The 21,483-nt window shown below is 45.5% G+C and overlaps 1 protein-coding gene across 2 annotated transcripts; it reads right to left on the bottom strand.

Moving 5' to 3' along the window:
* Positions 1 to 1,270: 1,270 nt before the first annotated feature.
* TMLHE (trimethyllysine hydroxylase, epsilon) lies at positions 1,271 to 20,921 on the bottom strand. 2 transcript variants are annotated; one of them, XM_085324230.1, is made up of 8 exons: positions 20,851 to 20,921; positions 13,179 to 13,364; positions 11,449 to 11,625; positions 10,355 to 10,634; positions 9,107 to 9,226; positions 6,919 to 7,155; positions 5,306 to 5,444; positions 1,271 to 4,148 (listed from the first exon to the last, which is right to left on the bottom strand). In XM_085324230.1, exons 2-8 carry the CDS (start codon positions 13,357 to 13,359, stop codon positions 4,017 to 4,019), a joined length of 1,266 nt encoding a protein of 421 aa, XP_085180356.1. In that variant the 5' UTR covers positions 13,360 to 13,364; positions 20,851 to 20,921; the 3' UTR covers positions 1,271 to 4,016. The 2 variants fall into 2 exon arrangements, with proteins under 2 accessions (XP_085180356.1, XP_085180357.1); XM_085324231.1 differs by having other exon boundaries at positions 13,179 to 13,360.
* Positions 20,922 to 21,483: the final 562 nt, after the last annotated feature.

Genomic DNA, 21,483 nt, shown 5'->3' with positions numbered 1-21,483 from the left:
TGCACCAAAAGACTCTAGGTTTGCACCAGCAGGTAAAACAAGAGCAATCCTGAGGTCGGTGGGTGGGCAGAGGGCTCTAAAGCGCAGAAGAAAAAAAAAGAAAGTCCTAAGGCATATCAGAGAGCAAACAGAAGGATCTTCAGGGCATAACATCCCAAACGGGCGGCTCTGAGACTYACCGGAAGGCACCAGGGCACACCAGAGGGAAAAGGGAGGGGATCCTGATGGGACCAGCAGGTAAATGAAGGGACTTTGGTGACACTGAAACCCAGAGGACTCTAGGGGGCACCAAAGGACAAATTTGAGGGCTCCACCRCTCACCACAGAACGAGCAGAGTCGTCCTGACCAGACCTGAGGGCAAACGGAGTGATCCTGAGGAGACAAAACACCAAATCAAGGGCTCTGAGGGCACCAGCGGGCAAATAGAAGGAATAAACAMGGAATCAAAGATCCATGGGTGCACACGTCAGGAAAAAAATGAGTAGTTCAGGCACAGGAGGACAGGAAGAGAGGGCCCAGAGCAGCAAAAAGAACCAAACTGCAGTCCCTGGGACACACGTGCAGACCCACCCCCAGATACACACAGAGGGGAACCAAGGACTGCAGGTCACATACCATCCTCCAAGGGCCTTCAGATGAGCTTTCTACTTTGCGTGCCATGAGACAAGCTCCATTCCCCTCCACGAGCACTCAGATCAGCCTCTTTACCCTCCACGTCCCTTCAAGTCAGCTCCACTCACCTCTGTGCACCCTCAGATCCCCTCTGTATGTCCTCACAGGATCCCATTCCCCTACCTACTCCCTATTTTTCATGATTCATACCATGTCCTGTGATTCTTTAGAAATGTTCAGTGATGTACCGTGCTTTTGAACAGCACTCCTTGATCTCCTTTTGCATCTTCTTCGCATTGTTCTTTGCATCTTCTGCCATCGTGTGGCCAATGAAAGGATGAACGAGAACCTTCTCTTCAGAGCAAAAATTGACTTGTAACATGTAAAAACACTATTTCACAAATCTTCTAAAATCTAGTGGTATAGGAAATCAGGGGAGACATGAATTAACTGTTCCTCTGATCTGCTGCACCTTTTGAAGGGTAAACAAAGTTCATGATGACTTTAAATAGGTCTTGTTAATCTATTTAGATTTTTTTTAATTAAAAGCTCATTTATTTAAAGATACTACCACCTACTTGATTTCCTACCTTACTTTTGGAAATAAGYGTCTTAAACAAAAAAACCCAAAACATACTGGATCTCCATGCTATAGGGAGAGAGAAGGAAGCAGTTCATTTATTGGCTGAAAGAACTGACAAAAGYTTGATTACAAAAATGGATTTGAGATCATTGCAGCAAACACAACGTGCTCCATAATATGACACAGTGATTCCTGTATCAGACAGATGGCAACTGCCAAGAGTCTTGTTTCTACAGATAAGTTTTTGACACTCACAAGTTGTTTAGTATTCAGTCCACCCGAGAAGTGGGGAAAGGTGGAGCACAGGATTAAACAAAGCCCTCTCCACTCTACATATTACTGTTGGGGTGGTTAAGGTAAACTGAATAGTATCTATGAGGACATATGCTTCTTATACATTCATGGTGAAGAACTTCCCGAAAATGCAATAACTTTGAGGAATATATTGACTTGGAGTTGGCTCAGAAGAGGATTTGGGGAGTCTTAAGATCACAGTCCTTGGCAGCTGCACACCTACTTTGCTCATTGGTATATAGTGCTAGAAAAAACATGCAGCTTGTCAGAAAGGCACCTATGTCACTTCAGTCTCTTGCCGATGGTTGGATCTTCCTCGTGCTAGCCATAGTCCTGCACGCTCCATCTCCGTGTAGTGACAGAATTCTGGCTTGTGGCTGATAGGAGTGGAGATCCCTTGAGCAGAAGGCAGCAAAGCTGGTATCGGCAACATTAGCCAAGTGCTTTCTCTTGTTCCCTAGTATCCTGGGGGCATGAGGAGGTGAAAACACAGGAACCCTTGATATGCTCAGATCTTTTGAAAGTTTTATGGCTCCACTCCTTGGCTTTTTAAGAGGCTGATCAGGGTCCTTTGCACCCTTCTGTGTCAATTATCACAGAGGTTGTTTTTTGTCATCCTCCTTTCCCCTGTTCTTGAGGCCTTATTGTGAGCTCAAGACAGTGGGGCAAAAGAGCACAGGGTGAAGCAACTCAAATGTGTCTGAGCTGAGCTGCATGAGGAACTGCATGAGGAACTGCAGAGTTTTGCTACTTTAACATGATTGAGAGAGAGCCATAAAACTTTTCACATACATGTCAGGTTGGCACAACTGGCATATGAAGAGAATCTATAACCAAATGTTTTCTTTGATGAAGAACGTAACAGAAATACTATATTCTGCAGACTGCTGAAAGAATCCATTGACTCAGCCTAGAGGGAAACTCAAGTTCCTGCCCAYGTCTGAGGCTGCCAATACTGCAGCTGCTCCTTGTTCATGAGCCTTGGGAAACATACCTGAGAAGAAGTCAGCTCCATCCCGCTTACGTTACCTGCTCTCATTGCCAGTGTTTCACTTCCTTACGTATCCACTGACAAACAGCTTCACATCAAGCCTTGCCTCAAAAACTCCTTGCAACTCCAGATGATTGCTGTGGTCTCACTGCAGACAAGAAATGCTGCAGAAGACTGTCAGGGAGCTTAGTCCACATGAACAGAAGTTTTTAAGAATGTCTCTTATCACTAGGATCTATACATTCAGTATTTAGATTAAACRAAGGCAGCAAGGTTAGCACATTTGCATCCATACTGCACTTACACCTTAGACACAGGCTCTTGCTTGAACAGCAAAGCCAAGAGTGATAAGGACCAGCCCAGTTTTATGGCCCAGTCACAGCAGAGTGAACACCCACAAAGATTAAAAGAGTGAAAATAATCAAGACCTAAAATCTCCTCTTAGTTTTAAAATTCAAACGTTTCTAGCGATGATAAAGGATTTCCTTTTGTCCCTTGCTCTGTGGCCCTTTAACGTGACAGACAATCCAACTTATCTTTTCTGCTTCCTAGAGTCGAAAGGCACCTTTGTGTTCACAACTTCTGCATAAGAAAATCTGGTAAAAATTCACCTCGTTCAGCAGTCAGTGTACAAACACTTTAAAACAAATTCTTTTTTCAGAAAAGGTAAGAGGAGGCACATTGGGAAACCTGTAAGCAAACACTGCAGCAGCTGAGCCTTCACCTTTGATGTGAGTATAGTGTAACAGGCAGAAGGATACAGGACATAAACATGGTAATACTTGAAGTCAAGGAAATACAGTCCTCATTTAACGCAGCCATCTCTCCTTCCTGCCATTAAGATTTCACCACTTCCCCTTTTCCTTCCAGCCTAAATATTTTCAGAGATATCCCAACCATACCAGCTTTTTACCCTCAAGTACCAGAGCTTGTATGAATGTTATAGGGGTATGCGGTATGTTTAAGAGGAAAGAAGTTATTGAAATACACCAATACTCCTCAGTTAGAATAGTTGCATTTTCATCTTTTCAAATTGTGCTAGAAGGGGATTTTTGTCTAGAAGGGATAAAGTCCAACCTAGGGTAAGGCAAGACCGCCAAAATGTCCGTTCTGTTTTACTATGCCCAACCGGGAAATGCCAGTTAACAGAAAGACTGAACAGCAGGGAAAAATCCAAAGATTTAAAACTCTGAAGGCACTTGATTAGAGGAGCACTTTACATCAGCAGGTGCTGGGAAGATGTCCCCAGTGTGATTAACTCTGATTTAGCAGAGATGAGTCAGATGGAACCAGGTGGAAAGACCAGGCATGGCGTATGGACAGCAAAAGCAGTTCATGCTTGGTCAAAGGCAGAATACAGTCACATAAACTCTCCATAACCTTTGRCTTCCACCTGCTCCCTCTCCTGACTAGGCACAGAGAACTGCTTGGAGAGGGTGAAGGTGTTTGAGGTATGTACAACATTTGTGCTGTGGTAATGCACCAGCACAACGGCACTAGCASTTTTACTGCCTCTCTGCAGCAGGTAGTTTGGGCTAAGCTTGTAGTCCCAGTAAGCGCGCGGTGTTCAGCACATCATCTCTTGTCAGGTAGCAGCCACAGAGCTGGCGATATCCTGTGAAAGCTTCTCGTCCATGCAGCACACGCCAATTATCTACGAACAGAGCCTGCACAGGAAGAGAAAAGACTGTCAAAACGGGGACAATCATCGCATTCAGAGTGATCTGCCAAGTTTGAGGGGGTGGGTGACAGCAARCAGACTCAGATATTCCCTCTGACAAGACAGAACAGCTGGAGAACAGCAGCTGGAGAACCCTGGAGACTGAAAGAGCAAGTAGGGGGCACCTCACTGTGGGTATGGCCCTCCTTCCTCAACACTTTCAAAGAACACTATGCTTTTCTGCTGGAGAGGCTGAGCGATAGTTTACCAGCAATAGAAACTGCCCACCATCAGTCTTTAACTGGTCACTGTTCCTTCTTCTGGGCTGTGCTATTTCTCCCCCAGCCATCCTTGAGAACAGAGAGGCTATAGAAGTTCTTGGATTGATCATCTTTCCTGCTAGACCATCCTCATTTTGGGGGCTCTGGGTTCAGACTGAATGAAGACCCTATAAGAATAAAATCCCTTGCAAGCAAGCATAGCTGAAGGAAGAAGCCATGACTGCAGCCCTAATTCTTCAAGCTTCTCCAAACCTGCACTCAGCACCAGCCTTTCAAATCCAGGGCAGAGCTTTTTTTCCTTTTAATCACGAAGATGTAGCTAAAGCATCTGTAACATTTCTGGGACAGAAAAGGAAGTCTAGGTCTGTTGTGATTCACTGGCAATGTAAGGGTTCAAACACAGCCTCAGAATAGAAATAAATCCAGCTGTTCTCACATGCTGCCCTCCTCCCGCCCTTTTTTTAAAAAAACAGAAACATAAAGGCAGTTTTTCTACTTCCCGAAAAAGTTAGAGGCTGAACATTAAGTTCTCCCATTCTCTTTGCTTCTGAGGGTCTTCATTTCCCCATCCTGGAAGACCTTGCTTCTCTCTCCCAGCCTTGGCTAACTATCCTCTGAGACTGATTTTGAATTAATTATTTCTACCTTGCCTGGAAGCTAATATCCTTTCATGGCAGTGAGAATACACACAACAGATGCCAGAACTGTAATATGAAGCACCTTAAAACAGCTGTAAAAGAGAGGTACTGCAGCACAAGGAACTTGCCTGACATATTAGCCTTAGCCCAAACCCCGTTCAGCAGCAACAGCCCTGCACACCCAACGAAGCACCTTGCCTCCCTTCCTGCGCCAAACACACAGGCCTCCCAACCCCAAGCCCTACCTTGCCTGGCTTTAGCTTGACCCACAGCTCATTTTCCGGCCTTCTGAGTTCTGCGGTGAGTGTGCGATGAGCAGCATACCAGCGACGTACAACATCATAAGGCACTGTGTTGATGACTGCACGGTCATAGTTATTGTATCTAGAGGCAAAGACGAGAGAAGAGGCTGTCTCTGTGGCTCCATGAGCACAGCACAGCTAAGTATTCCTAGAGGCAACACTGGGAGCCTGTAGCATCAGCCAGTATTTAAGGGAGGCCACAGAGACAATTAGGGAGGTTCTGCTGTGAGTACAGGACTGGAAGGAGACTACATAGCATTTCAGCAAGGAGGAGTTCACTGTCATGTACAAAACAGTTCCTTATTTTATTATTTTTTTAATGGAAAAATGCCTTCATTGTCTGTCTCAGCGGTGGAGAAAAAACATCAAAAAACAAACAAACAAAAGAAATCACAGGATGTGGTACTGTCTGTAACCTGTAGGCTGAGTAGAGGTATAAATTCTTGGTTTGGGAAACCTCTGCTATTAACTTTTATTATGTTGATGTACCAAAAAACTTCTCTTGCCAAAAGCAATGGAGTCCACGCGATCCAGCAGCTCGTACTCTGGTCAACCAGAAACCCACTGAGGAAGGGCTAAGCTTTAAACTAAGTAACATAGGCCTTCGACAGCAGGCCTGCTCATTGAAAACTCACCCTAGCTGCTACTACAGATTCAACAATGAACAYGACTGACCATTTTTTCTGAATAAGAGCAGTGTGATGGACAGCCTCCTGCTCTAAGCCAAGACGGAATTTCAGAAAACAGATCAAGCTTCATCTGGAGAGGGGCCAGTTTTCGCTCTCCCAGTTCCTTGTATGCCAAGCTAGTTTCCAGAAAGACATTTTAAGAAGAGGGATGAATCTTACTGCCTCTTAAATAAAGTGACATGAACCTTGAAGACTTCAAATGGGRCAGGATCAGGCCTGTGTCAGACAATGCTTGCATAAGGAGGGCAAAATAGCTAACAGCCAGATGGGTATTTGCTCATACCCAGATCTAAGGGTATCACTATTACACAAAATGCATGCTGAGTTTTAATGCAACAGTCTCCTAGCTTGGACAGATTCAAGCTGTTTTGACCAACTGAGCAGAGACAGGCTCCAAGAGTCTCTGGAGCTGCCTCCCTAAGTGGAGGCACTCCCAGCTGCCAGCACAGAGGGCTCATATGCAAGAGTGTCCAAGATATGGTATACAGCAGAAGGAAATAGAAGTGGTTGAGAGCATCACAGAGGATAGTAGCATGACACAGCACCCTTCTTCTAGTCAGTTGTACTTTTTAGATAAGAACTTTGGCCACAGCTTGTGGTAGATGTAAGATCGTGCATGGCAGAGAGCAGAAGGAAGGACAACAGCAGCAAAAATCAAAACTCAGCAGTGACACCCATTTCTGTGCTGGTGGTTGTCTCTTCCTCCAAAAGAGCAACATACAGTCCAGGAGGAACTGTAGGGTGTTTTTATGGTTTCTGCCCCTCTCCCTCAGTACATTGGTTTTTTAGTTTAAAATATCTTCTAGAAAACCACTACTGTCACAAGTCTCTCTTCCCCATAAGCAAAAAGCCTCACATTAACATTACCTGATCAGATAAAGCTCGTTGTTCCACGGATAGACATTGAGGACTGGCCCGACTCCAATCATGTGGTTGTGACAGCCTCCCACGTTCTCAACGTACTCATGCTTCAATGGCACCTTGCTGAGCAGCTCAAATTGATCGGGGGCTTGCTGGAGAACTTGCTCCGCTGCATAGAAACCATCCACCAGCAGCGTCCGCCCACCTGTCCCTTCATGTTTGAGGCAATGAAACACTTGGATGCTGTGTGGGTGAAAGCACAAGAGAAAATCTGTTGGCTGTCTGTCCCATGGAGAGAATGCAGTATCCACAGGCTGCAACAGAGGTAGGTAGATGGATGGCTCACTCTGCTCTGCTGGCTGTGACAGACTTTGTAGTACCTTTCGTTTCACCAAGATTTGCCACGGGAACAGAGACAGCCCAGCAGCAAATGGTTGGATCTGTTGTTTCTTCAGGCCCAGTCACAGGCATTTTGCTTAGGGCAGGTATACACAAACAGATCAGATTCAGATCCTCAGAACATCCTAATAGCTAGCCAAAGTTGAACTGGCTGCTCATCTAGAAGCCAGACAGCATCATCAGCTTGGGTATCACACTGTATTCGTATATGCTGCCCTGTGGCAGGGCTGCCTAACTCCTGGGTTAGGGGGTGTGCAGCTTCTCTCACCAAGAATTGGCCTGGACACAGAACAAGCTAAATTGATTTACATGCTTAGATTACAAGTGGCTGTTAGAATTAATGCCTAGTGCAAAAAACTACTCAATTTTCTTCAGAACGATAGCTTTCCACAATTCCAAGATTAATTTTACTTGCTCTTAGACAGGAACAAGGGGCAGTCAGTCAGGGCTGTGACCAGCACCAAGATGCTACAATACTGAGTTACTACAGAAATTTCTGTCAGGATAAGGATCAGGATGTCTCCTAGTCCTAAAGGCTGCTCTGAAATCCACATGCAGCCAGAAGATCTCATCCTCTTAATCCTTCATCTGCTTTCACATTGCTGTACCACAGATCCTTCCCATTAAGGCTTTTAGCAATTTAACAGTCTCACTTGGGAAGAGCTTATCCTGCCCTAAGGCAGGAGGCACGCACTAAATGACTTCTCTGGTCCTTTGCAGGCCTAATTCCATACAAAATCACTGTACTTCATCAATTTTTCCSCAGTGCCATTGCCAGATGTCTCCCCTCTTGAGATCAGAGCACACACACAAACAAAAAAAAACCCTAGGAATTAAGCCTCAGCCTCCTGCACTCTAGTGTGAACTACCATCAGGTCTGCTGCCCTTTTTCCTTCAACTGGGGAGGAAACTTGCAGCCTAGACTATACTGGATAAGCAATTTGCAAACTAGCATTAGGGAAACAATGTCACAGACACAACTTTAAAAACACAGACAAGCGGGGACTTCGGAGGGCTGGAGTAGGCTGGTTTCTAACTAACTATAGGGCTGCACCACTGCCAAAAAGCAAATCCCAACCAGTTGGACTGAAGTGGTGTGATTACACAGAGTATATGTGAAAACAGCACACAAAAGTCAATACCATTCATAAAGCTTGGGAGGGCAGAAAGAGTGACTGCAGGGCTGTGCCAACATGAGCTATTTTCCCTCCCTCCCTTCAGTCAGTAAAATAGATGGTGCTGAGGCAGGTGAGAAGGGTTTTCCACAATTCAGCAGGATTAAATTTAAGCAAACTTCTGCAGCAATTTTATGTAACAGCTTACAAGGGGCACCTGCTACAGAAGAGCTCTGCCAATTAGAGCTGTGATTGCCATTGGTACGCAAAAACAAATCAACTGCTTATTTCTGTAAAGACCAGTGCTATGGGTCACCTAGGAGATTGAGGAGGGTGATTTTGGAAGAGACTGTCAAATAAACTTTAAAAAGATGGCATAAAAATGACTACATAGCTGAGCCTTAACTGTGGCTATAAAGGCTACCTAAACCACAGCAGTACAAAGAAGAAGTCAGCTGTCTAACAGCCAACTCCTTTTCAGGCTGCATTCTGGAAGAACTGGAAGTTAAAAGCATAGGAAAAAGTGATCTACAGAATTCACTGTTTGACAGGAATCAAACAGGATGCAGAATTACTGTGTGTCTGCTGTATCTTATCAGTCATGCTACAGACAATTAAGCTACTGCTGCTAGAAACTGCAGCACTGTGAATCACTCTTGCAAAGCAGTAAAAGCACATACCCGCAGGGCTCCTGGAAGTAGGTAGTGTCAGTGTGACGATCCAGAGCCAACTTAGTGTAGGCAGTGTCTCCCCGAGAGAAGTCAGAGGTAAAATACCACATTCTACCGTAAATGGTCTCCCTATAAAAGAGGTGGGCAGTTATCAAATTGCTGTAGGGATTATTGTGGTGGTAAAACAGATTCTCTCTTGCATCCAAGGTTATTCTCTTCCATCCTATGTAGGATATAGAGATAGTTAATTAAAACAGYGTAACATGTCAACTTAACAAAATTCACAATGTAATGGCAAGAGATGGTGCTTCTAATGCCTCCTCTAGCATTCAATTCTTCTTCCTCCGTGTTAAGATTGATGGTAACAAGTCTCCAATCTCCTCAGAAGACACATACCATCTTTTCACACTAAATATTARCCCAGTTAAATCAAGGAAACCACTGAGTGACATTAAGAGATWCCAGAATACAGGTTCCCCTTCCTTATGCCCACCAGCAAGATGCCTAACRTTCACTGTTCTTGCTTTTAGGATCCTCAGCTTTCACTCATGCCCTCCTGCAAGATGCAGAGAAGGAAGCAGATAGAAGACAAGGAACTGTGAGAAATAAACAGCACTTGGAGGCTACAGGATGAGGGTCAGTATCTGGAGAAAAGAGCTGGCTGGACACTCCCTGGAGTCTCTTACTAATGAATAACCCCTCCAAGTAGAAATAAAAATCCCTCCTCTTCTAAAGGCCTAAGGCAAGCTAAGCTGTTTCTGTGGCTTGGAGGAAATGTGAAACTCAAAACCAGGATTGCCATGCTATTGGTACGCTTTAAACAACCACAGAGGAAACCAATATTTTTCTTTAGTGAGAACTACAAATTGTTTCTGATCTCCTGGCTCCCAGGGCCAGGCTGCCCTCTTAACCTTTCAAATCATAACAGGAAATGTTCATCCTTGCAAAGCTCAAGTCTTCCCAGACAGGCTATTTCCTTTAGTCATTTTTCTATGCATAGCCCTGTTACCACAGATGTCATCCTATGAGGTCCTCCTCCCAAGAAGTCAGATCCCACAGTACAATACTCCATCTTAGTCCAAATGGACTGGCTAGAGACAGTATAAGGTCCAGACCCTTTGTTTACAAACCAAGTCACACTGCATGGTGTATAAGATCCGAGGACAGCATCTTTCCAAAAAAGAGCAAAATGAAAATCCACTCTTGATGGCTCTCCTARAGAGTTGCCAGTGGCCTTCTTGAGGCACCCCTGTTTACCTGATCAAGCTGATTCTCTCTGCTAAGATTTCTGTGTCCGCTTTGGTAGGAGTGACATTTTCTACAAAAGCAATCCCATATAATAGGAAGTTCTGCAGGAACTCCTTCAGCCCCTCATCCGTCTCCAGGAAACTCTGACAGTCGACGGATGGGATCTGGGCTTGGCGGTAGATTTCTGCATTCCAGAGAATCCGTGGGTGCATGACCTGCTGCTTCTGCCCCTCATAGCTGTTCTTCACCAGCCACTCCAGTCCGTACCGTGTCACATGTCCATCTGGCCCTTTGACAAAGGGAGGAGAATTTCAGTCACTGTGACCATACCGAACAGCTTGAGATCATGGCCACTGCAACCATCAGTCTAGGAAAGTTCTCACCCTTTTAATTTTGCCTAGCGACAGTCTTCCTGCATCCTGCCACACAACGCATTGATTTTATCCGGTTAAGGCTCCAAGCCCTAAAAATACTGTCACTGTTACAATTCCAAATCCAGAGCTAAGTGTTTCAGCTTCAGGGGTAGTGGTTTTGTTTTCTAGCAACTAGACTCCATAAAGAGGTAAAGCACTCAAAGAGAAGCTCATAAATAAAGGCAACTTATAAATAAACTATTGAACTTCAAAACAAGGAAGCATACAATCATTCCTCACAGCAGAAGGAAGAAAGCAGCTGGTAACAAAGGAGAAAGGACAGATGATATGAATTCTGATCAGGGACACCAGTTCAAGGAGGACAGGGTTAAAAAAAACTCCAATCATTTCTTGACTGATCTGTTTACTATCTGCATTGCTGCCTTTTTCAAACAAACCAATAAATTACCCAGACATTGACGATACACATATCTCTACCCAAAATGGGACACAGAGGGGGAGAAAACAGGCACAAATATAAGACCGAGGCATGTTTACAGTAAATGCACTGTGCAGAACAGCACTGTTTAAGATCTGCTTATAGCTAGGTCTCTTCCCAAAACAGCTACTGATCTAGAGATAAGGCTGTTTTCCCTGGTAGACTTAAGGGTGGGATCCATTAACAAGACTCCTTCCAACCAGGGCTGGTGCTCCACAAAACTATCTAGGTACAGGCATTTTGCTACTTACATGTGAGGAAGAGTGTGGTCTCGTCTACTCGGACAGCCTTGGGTTTGATGCCCAGGTCCACACTAGCTGTATCCAAGCTGCGCTGGTTAGTCTTGGCATTGTAGCAGGAAGCCGAACGGCAGTGGTCTCGCAGCCAAACAAAATCAAAGCGCATCAGTGTGTTCGCATACCTGACCTCTGGCAAAGAATGACAGATTTAAAAGACTCATTGGTCTCAACACTGAGAAATAACAAGGCAAAGAACTGAAGCTGAGAGCCCACAAATTACAATCCCACTTACAAGCGATGCAGAGTTTGTTACATTTAACTCCTCTTTGCACAAAGTAAGTTAGTTCATCCCGTTACGAAGACCATGCCAAATATCTGAAGAAGTGCSAGGGATTCTGTAGAATGCCTGGCTGTCAGTGGTCTCACCATGGTCTCCCCTTCCACCAAGTTTACAGGCAATCTCATCCCACAGCAGGAAGGCAGGCAGCTGAAAACATGCTGGTCACATACCCATGTCTACCTTCTCTCTTCAGTAAGTAGCAAATTTAGAGTTGTCCAGCAACTGCTCTGCATAACAAGGTTCCTCCCCTCCACACAGTTTTAGACTCCAGCAAAGGAAGACTCAACCACATAATCATACCAACATTTGAACTATACAAACATTACAGACATCATTCAGACCTTGACACGAAACTCTAACAGCCATTTAGCTGAGCCTGTAGTACAGCACAGTCTCTGCTCTTTCTTCCACCCTGGGACAACTTAGGAATACCCAAGCCCTTCAGAAGTGTGTCAGAACCAGCACAGGCAACAGGAGAGCCCTTCCTGCTCCAGTGATTTTCAGTCAGGCCTGTGTTGGATACAACATGGAACAATTCCCTTCAAATACAGGCTTATAAAGGATTTCCTTAGGCTATCCATATCTGCCAAGTATCCTCAGTAGATATTGCACATATCCAGTATCTTCCTGGGTAAGTATCAACAGGCCATGGTAAAATATAAGCCTCAGTTGTTAGCTTTCCTCCAAAAAAAACAGAGAAGACTGAAATTATTGTTAGACAAAATTTACAGTTGACTGGCTGGTTTGCTTCACACTTAAACTCTTAACCCCCTTGCTTATTCCTTAAGCAATCTCACAGAGGGGTATGATTTGCACTGAAAAGGCTTCCATACCCTCTTCCCTCCCTCTGCTCATGCCAGCCAACTGGGCTGCTTGCAAATCTGCTCTCTATTTCACAGATCAGTGTTCTAAGGAAAGCTTGTATTGACTTTGATTTGCCCGGGACACTTCTGTATTTCTGAAGCCACTTAACAACCAGAGCAAGGCAGAGAGCTGGAGACACATCACGTTACTCATCTCACCTGTCGCTGCCTGAGCACTGCACAGAAAACCACTGACTGACAAGGTAAGGTACAGATGCAGTTAGAGTTCAGGAATCCCTTGGTTTGATTCTGATTTAGCATTGCCTCATTTATCATGAAACATTCACTGCTGGAGGACTAACCTGCTCTTCTGCCTATGGGAATTCCAAAAGCAAACATAAAACACTGACTCTAACACGCATTCTTCTTTTGCACTGGTGGCAAACACAGGTCATTTCACAAGAGAATCACTACTAGGAAACAAGGTTGGGGGGGGGGGACAAAAGAAAAAAAAAGACTCAAAACCACGTATGTACACACTCCCCCTCCTTCTCCTTCTCTCCCCAGACTCAAAAGCAGACACACACGTAGACACCTACCTAGGTGATCACCATGTAACTGCCAGGCACAATTCAGAGACTCTGGAGCCGTGTGATGCCAGCGAGCTGCAGCAGCAGAGAAGATCTTTCTGTAACCAGGCAGCCACGCGGAGTGATGGCTAGTGCTTCTACTCAGCTGGCACGGCACGCTGAACAGACCCGCCAGCCTCCAGCACCACATCCTGACTGTCCAAGAGAGAGGGGAAAGAGCAAGGTGACTCAGTTGTATTACTGCATCATATCCAGGTCTTGATCCTAGCACTCTTACATGAGACACTAAAAACACTTATGGAAAAGCTGGTACTGTCCTGCACAATTTGTAATTTACTGACAAAAAAGGCAAGTGAAAACAAGTCTGCTGAAGAGAAAGAAGTGAGCATGATGACAGGCAGTCTGGCCAGAGTAGCAAGTCACTTATCTCTCAAGCACCATTTGGACATGAAAATTACTGAAGGCAATGCAGCTTTGGAGAATCTCATGTTAGACACCTTTAATGCCACATCTGAGCAACAGAATCACTYTGACCTCCTCCCAGTGCAAACGCAATGAGACACGTTGCCAAGATTTTTCCAGCGCCTGGAACTCATGCTGACTATGCAGCCACAGCCACAAAACTGGGTGCTTTACTCTCATTTAGATCAGCTGCAGTAGACACTTTTGCAGACATCGATAACCAGGAGGACCACAGTTGCAAGTAAAAATTGTTTGCCCTTAAGAACTGCCTATAATGGAAATAACGAGGAATTAACCATCAGAGGATCAGTGAGTTTTTTTCAACAAAAAAGCTAAACCAATCCAAGCACGTTAGTTGAGAAAAGGAGAAGAGACAAGGGTGTGTTGCTTATTTTGTGACTGATACAAACCACAGTCAGAAAATGGTCCCGAGAAGAAACAAATGAGATCCGAGGATTTATCGCGCAAAGCATTTCCAGAACAGACAGCTGTGTATTCAGTGTTATTGTGCAAAATGCTGACAAGACCTTATCTGGCTGCAAGTCTTGTCCTCCCTTTGCCCATCCCAATCTGAATTCACCATTCCTGGACAGTGCTAAAGTGATCAGGGAAAGCAGAGAACAGTGACCTTGGTTAGAGAAATAAACACTTGAGGAATCCAGTAAATTAGGTCAGGTCTAGGAAAAGGACGCAAAACAATGAGGAGGAGGAAGATCTCTTCTTACGTTGAGGGGCATGACGGGCACGGAAGAGAAATCAGTCACGGGTTAATCTTAAATTAGGGATTAGAAGATGATTTCTCTGAGTGAGATTTGTAACGATTCTTCAGTACAAAGAGCAAGGGCAAAAYCCCTACAAGTTTTAAGATATGAAGCCACACTTTAGAAGTTCTCTCATATGGCGATCAAGTTCTGGAGGTAGGGCTAAACTCAGCAGGATTTTAACAGTGCTTTGTTCTGACACGCACAGAAAATCAGCATCACTGAATGAGACGCACATATAGAAAGAATTTCTCATTCGAGTTCCGTGAACTTCATTTTCTTATCTGAAAGTTATGGACACTAGTGTTTGTCTGTCCCACCTGCCTCTCTACTTCAGAGTCTACTTAGTGCAGAGATCCCGAATGCTGTTAAGAAAAATAAAATCAGTGCAGAGGTATCAGTCTAAGTAGAAAGAAAAATACAGACTGACAACTGCCAGTTCTAAGAAAAAACACGGAAGAACTTTTACAAAGAGAATGTGGTTCTAGATTAAGATGCAGGTATAGGTGCTAAGCCACATACCGCATACGAGTACTTTACACGTTTAGAGGTATTGAAGAATTTCAAGTGAGAAGACTCCAGCTTCTGCGGTTGCTAAAAATGCAGCGTTTCCTCCACAGCAGGCTGCAGGGCATCAGGCTGTTCTGCAAATCTGTTGGTTTCAGATCAGAAGCTAACGTTTAACTCCTCATAGCAGGAGCAGGGGCACCGGGAGCTCCTTGCTCACTGCCTAGCACCTGCAGTAACTGAGATCTCTACTGACAYGACTGACTTCACACCACAAACGCTGCAGTGAAGCCTGTAAAAATCTTTATAGCTGCTGACTGAGCTGCTGACATCCTGAAAGACTACAGCATTCTCACTACAGGCAGAGAAACTGGGTCACTGAAGAACTTATGTAGCTTTAGCTAGAATTACAGTGAACCTGAAGGCAGACAGAATGAGAATTTTTCAATGAGAAAAGCAGCACCTGCTTTTCTCATTGATGGTCTCCAGCCAGCAGGAACAATTTTTTGTAGAAACAATTTAGGATTTAGTTGTGCCAATGCAAAGTTCTGGGAGAATGCTTTCCAAACTCCCAGAGCACTGAAAACTTGTAAGCATAGTATAGGAAAAAAAAAAAAGAATTAGCCAAATTTGATACGAAAATTTAGTAAAAGCTCTGTGAAGCAAATCGGCAAGAATTACCTGCAGAAAACCATGAGTTGGCTATTTGGGTTTACGAAGCCAGCCTATGAAATATGGTTGTATTACTAATTATTAGTTATATAGTTATATTAGTAACATAGTTACAACACTCATTCAATGAGTTAAATCATTCATATATATCTAGTTGCTAAAAATGCCGTACATRAATGATTTAACTCATTGAATGAGTTATCACTCACACAGCTTCAGGCCATCTAGAACCATTTAGAAACAGTGCTCTTTAGCTTTGTTTTTGTACAAGACTAGATTACCAGACAGATGCAGAATTCACTCACTTTGGATAAGATGATTCTGTCAACAAGATGAACTTCCATATTAAATATCAGTTCTTATGTACTACACAAGAGTAAAACCATCACTCAGAGATGCAGCCAAAACACCCACAGATTTGCTAAGTAAATATATAGATATGTATGCATACATACATACACATATATATATGCACACATATCCCTGCTCTGCTTAACATGGTTTCTAGAGAAGAAAGATGGCTTCATTTCATTTTGCTCTTAAATGTACGTTGCCTGACAAAAGGCTGAGCTCTGGTTAACGTCCTTCCTGAAGTGAAGCCACAGATGGTCAGAAAAGCCTACGTATGGGATCCGGTCTATCACTAGGCTTTTTGCATATTCATGAAAACCCTTTTGTTCATTAAAAAAAAAAATTTGATTTGCAAAATGCAAGACGGATGAATGAAGAGTCAGTCCATTTTGGCTTTTGGACCTYTTAAGGATACCACAAACTCAACAGAGACAGAGATTGGGGTGAGGGGAGAGAGAGAGAGAGAGGGAGAGGGAGGGAGGGAGGGAGTGAAGCGAGCTTGTTTGCGTACACGTCTAATATCTACACACACACAACTGTACGTGACACAAAACTGATAGGAAAAGCTCATCTACAAACCCATTTAGAGAGTGGCCACTGCCTTGGGCAGCTCTAGCAGTAGTTATCTCTTTCTGCACATGTTCCTTTTATCTCTCCCCTCTTTGAATATCGAAATTTGCCAGAGAATGAACACAGGTAATGCAAGTGACCTGGATATTTAATCTAATCAATGAGAACTCTTGCTTTTCTGCTGTTCTTGCTGGAGACAGGCATCATAATAAACAGCGCAAATCTTAAACTACATCTTTCCAAGAGATACCAAAACTAAAAGGAGCTGAAAACAAAAATTCATATACTTAGAGAGGATTTATATTTCGCCCTTGTTCTTGAATAATCAAAACTAATGGCTCTCTCCTGGCTAGAATTATTTATTTGAGATTACCTTTTCCCCCCTGTACTCATATTTACCTCACCTTTACACTTTCACACTGCTTATCTAGACAGCAATGAAATGTAGCTACAAATGTTCCAAGACAAAATTTCCCTTGAAATTCAAAATGAGGAGGCAAGAAGATGACAACACTGAGCTGCCAGGTAAACTCAAGTAGACTTAGGAGAGAGCTTCGATCATCAATCCTGCCCCTCTGTTAAGGCAAGACCAAATCCCATGCAAATATAATACAAGAATGTATCTTACACGTGGTTCATCTTACCCAGTCGTCCACAAGACAAGGAATGAAAAATGGGAGCACCTACAGAACCCATGACAGAGGCGACAGGGTGAACAGGAAAAAACACAGTGGCAGGCACAGGACGGAAACGGAGAAAATTCAAATCTACTGTGATTTTAAGAATCATAGAATTCGTAAGGTTGGAAGGGACCTCTGGAGATCATCTAGTCCAACCCTCGAATGAGTGGCCTGTATGGGGATTGAATGCCAACCCTGGCGTTATTAGCACCACACTCTAAGCAGCTGAGCTAAACCTAACCCCCAAATACCGTAAGAATAAAGAAAAGCAACATGATGTGAAAGGAAGAGGAAGGAAGAGTGGGGCTCGTGAAGAAGGCCTGTCTGTCCAGAAGACTTCCCCCTCATCTTTCAGCAGCTTATCTAACTGATGATACAAGACACATTTGCAGTAAACAACACTATTTAAGCTCTGTAATAAATAGTCACAATTCCCACTTTAAGCCAAAAAAATTAAAATACTGAGCTGAAAACATTAGCATCCAAACATCTAAATCTGTAAAAGTATATACAGAAAGAGAAACTACAAGAATCTGTGGTCTTCAATACAGCTCCAAGCAAAGACCTTTCATGAACGTGCAGATACTGGTCTGACAGTGTTAGGAAAGCTGCTCTGGTGCTGTAACTGTTAATGCTGTGGAGAGACATGTCTCACCAATCCGAGGGCATATCCAGCCTATTTTTCAGGCTTTTTTATTATTTGACAATTGAAAAATACAAGTATTCTTCATTAAGCATTTCAAAACATCATTTGGTTTATGCTCATTCATCCTTTTTCTTTGCTTAAGCATCCAGCTAAAGCAAAAGTTTCTGATCCATGACCTACAAAGATAAGAAACATGAAGGTTTCAATAGCACAGCAAGCCTTAAACATAAGCTATTCAGAAAAGGAAAAAAAAGAAAAAAGAAAATGAGAGAAAAAATAAACTATTCAAGGCAGCTTGGAAAGTACTCTGTCTCAGAGACGGACGCACTTCCTGCTGGTCTCCTGACTACAGCTTACTGTTAATCTCACACTGCTATCAGTTTTAGAAAGTGTACCCAAATATCAAGCAGTGCCACYGTTTGAGTGAAGATAACCTTTATGAAGTGAATATTGATAAAAAGAGGATTGTTGCAAAGGCTGAGAAGGAGCTGCTGTGGCAGGCCAAGAGCTCCTCAGTCCCTTGGGATAACAGGCATCTCAAACACACAGATGCTTGTTTATCAGTGGAGCAAAGGGTTTAAAGACCCAAGTTCGCATGTCTTACCTATTAATTATCAAACAAAAAAAAGAAAAAAAAAAAGGCAGATTGCTCATTCCCTGCTGAGAGAGACTTCAGCAGACAGCTGTGTTAGATCTCAGCCATCAGATTTCCCTTCCGGCTCTTCCCAGCAGTAGAGATTTCAGTTAAATTAAGTAGCTAATGAAGACATCACAGACACTGCCAGCTTCACAGCTATTTCATTCTCCTAGAAAAGAAGGTAATTATCTGCTCACCCAATGTTTAACACCAACCACCTGACTCCTGACTCTCTTCCCATAACCTTACTCACATTCTCCTCATCTTCCTCTTTACAGGCTGCAAGCTGTTTAGAACTAGGCACAGTCCATCCTCTAACTCCCTTTTCCAGCAAAGACAATGACTCCCTTGGTATGCCCCTGCATGGATACTTACTGCAGTGAACTCTYCTTACTGTGTCAGCCTACTTTCACWTCATGTGCTGTGCTTTCAAGTTCTGCCCAGGCTGAGGGGGGCCAGCTGGCTCTCCAGAGAAGGGAGGGAGAACAACTCTGCCCATGAACTACCCTTGAGACACGCATGGCTGCAAACTTTGATTCRCAGATTAAAGACATCTGACATCTTAGTCCTTGTCTGAACTCTAAGTCAACCAATGTTACTTGAGAATGTGCTAGCACAGGTCTAAGGTGAGGGAAAGACATAGCTAAACTTCAAACAGGTCCAGGGCAGTCCAAAGTTACAAACCTCTGTGGCTTCACAGTTTTTGTCTGGTTCATCTTCCTATCACCTGCATCTACAAGACCAAAAACATTGCTTGAAAGCTTTTATAGTTTTAATGCTGCACATRCTTCAGGAAGTTGATGCTACCCAAGGAAAATTTTACATCTCACACCCTATTCTCAACTTCTGGTACAGTTCCCTTATCAGAAACAACCCAAAAGTAGTTCAGTCAGGGCACCACATGTCAGCAGCCCTGGCTGGTGCTGGGAAACACAYGCATGCTGAAACACTGCTTGTTTGAGATTGTAAGCTCCATTTCCCTAGACAATGTTGCTTCTCTCAGATGCTGGCCATGTTCAATCTYGGGGCATGCTCAGCATTACTTAACATGGCCCCACACAGGTGAAAGGCAGCACAAAAAGGGAGGAACAGCTMCTTTCCCACTGTGCCAACACAGACTACTTCCACTACAGCTTTGTAACAAGAAGTACAATCACTAGTGTCAGTCACATTGAGGAGGACACTAGCAGAGAGAGCACTTGTCCACCACCAACCTGGATCCCCAAGGTGCTAGCATCTCCCATCCCTTTACCTCCACCCTCAGCAGTCACTGCTCAGCCACTACRTGCCCAACCCAGCATCCCTCCTTAGCAATGGTACAATTTGCTCCAGAGAGGGGAGGAAGCAACAGTTAAGTTATCCATTTCCCACATCTCTCTCCACCATATCTGTCTTATGCAGACAACTGTCCACAAGTCCTGGTCAGTCTGCAGGGACGGTGTTCTCCGTGCCTGAAAAAATTAAAGCAGTGTTGGAGTAAACTAGAGAAACCTTGTCAGATCTTCACTACATCTCCACAGCAACCACTTGGCTGGAATTATATGGAGAAAAGTGCCCAGTTAATTAAAAGCCACATAAGCCAGATACACACTAACAACTAACTGCTTGTTCAGCCAACCCATTTTACATACCAGCTGTTATTTATTAGCTGAGATAGTAGTCTTGCCTGGATTCACCCAGCTGTTCAGCAAGTTCTAAGTCCAAAGCCCATCCCCAAAACCAGGCTGGCAAACAAGGTCCAGAGCAACAGGCAAGCACGGCCATACCTAATTTGACAGCAACATTGTGTTAATGCCACCCTGGAGAGCTGAGGGAGCCAGGGAGCAATCTCTCCCACTCCTTCAGTCCTCCTGCAAACAGGCAGAGGACGGACAAGAACTCCGGCAGCTCCCACAGGTCTCCGCACCACGCGCGGCGCTCCTCCGGGTCCACCTCGGCAGAGCATCCGAAACGGGGCGCTGCTCAGGCCAGCCCCGCTGCTCACTGCTTCCACACGAGCAGCTTCCCCGCGCTCCGCACCCACGGAGGCCGAGGCCAGGCTACCCACCAGGAGAGGCCCTACCGGGGGCGGCAGGGCTCAGCACCGTGACGGCAAGGAAAGGGCCGCGCTGCAGGCCGAGCCGACTGCCTGGCCAGCGGGTTTAGCAGCCGCGCGGGGAAGGGGAGCGAGTAACAGCGGGGCCGGGCCGCGCGGCGCCCGGCCGGCTCCCGGCCCCCTCCTGCAGCCGCCCGGCTGGGCCGCGGCCGCGGAGCGGCCCCGCCGCCGCCGCGAAGGCCCGGCCAGGCTCGGGCCCCAGGCTGGCTCCCGCCGCGGGCCAGCGCCTTTGTGCCGAGCCGGGGGAGGGCTGCGGCGGGCCGGCACCGAGGAAGGGAGCGGAGCGAGGGAGGGACCCACCTGGCAGCCGCCGGCACCGGGACACCGCGGCGGGCGGCTCCGCGCCCCGACGGCGGCGCGGCCCGCCCCGAGGCGGGGCCCGACCATAGAGAGGGGGCGGCGCCGGGCAGAGCGCCGCCCACCATAGAGCGCTCTCTGCCTGCGAAATTGTGTCTCTCAGGCCTAGGCCGTCGGGCAGGGCGCCGCGCGCAGCGTGCGGAGGGGCAGCGCGCCCCCCAGCGTATGCGGCTGGAGAAGGCGCTGCCCAACCTAGGCCGCCATAAAGAACCGGGAAGCTGTAGTACAGAGCGCCACGCACCATAGAGCTGGGGCTTAGCTGGGCCGGACGCCTGAAGGCATGGAGAAGGCAAGAGCGGCCAAAAGAAAAGCCCATAGAGAGGACGTAACGGTCTATAGAGACAGGCTGCTACCATAGAGTAGACGGAACTTGCAAAGAATGCCGCGGATGGGAGCGGAAAGAGGCGCTTCCGCTTTCACCATCGAGAAGCTCGCACACAGCGGGCCGGCCTCGTAACCATAGAGAGAGACGCTGCAGCATAGAGGGTCTCGGGGAGGAGGGGGGTGACGCCTGCGCAGTGCGGCGGGGCGGTGGGGGTGCCGCGGGCGGGCCGGGCCGGCGGGTGCCGGCGCTTC

Source organism: Rhea americana, unplaced genomic scaffold, assembly GCF_003343005.1.
Source record: "Rhea americana isolate MKP2758 unplaced genomic scaffold, rheAme1 scaffold_90, whole genome shotgun sequence".
NCBI lineage: Eukaryota > Metazoa > Chordata > Aves > Rheiformes > Rheidae > Rhea > Rhea americana.
Note: the sequence above shows the minus strand (reverse complement) of the source record. Positions and strands in the feature narration are given on the sequence as shown.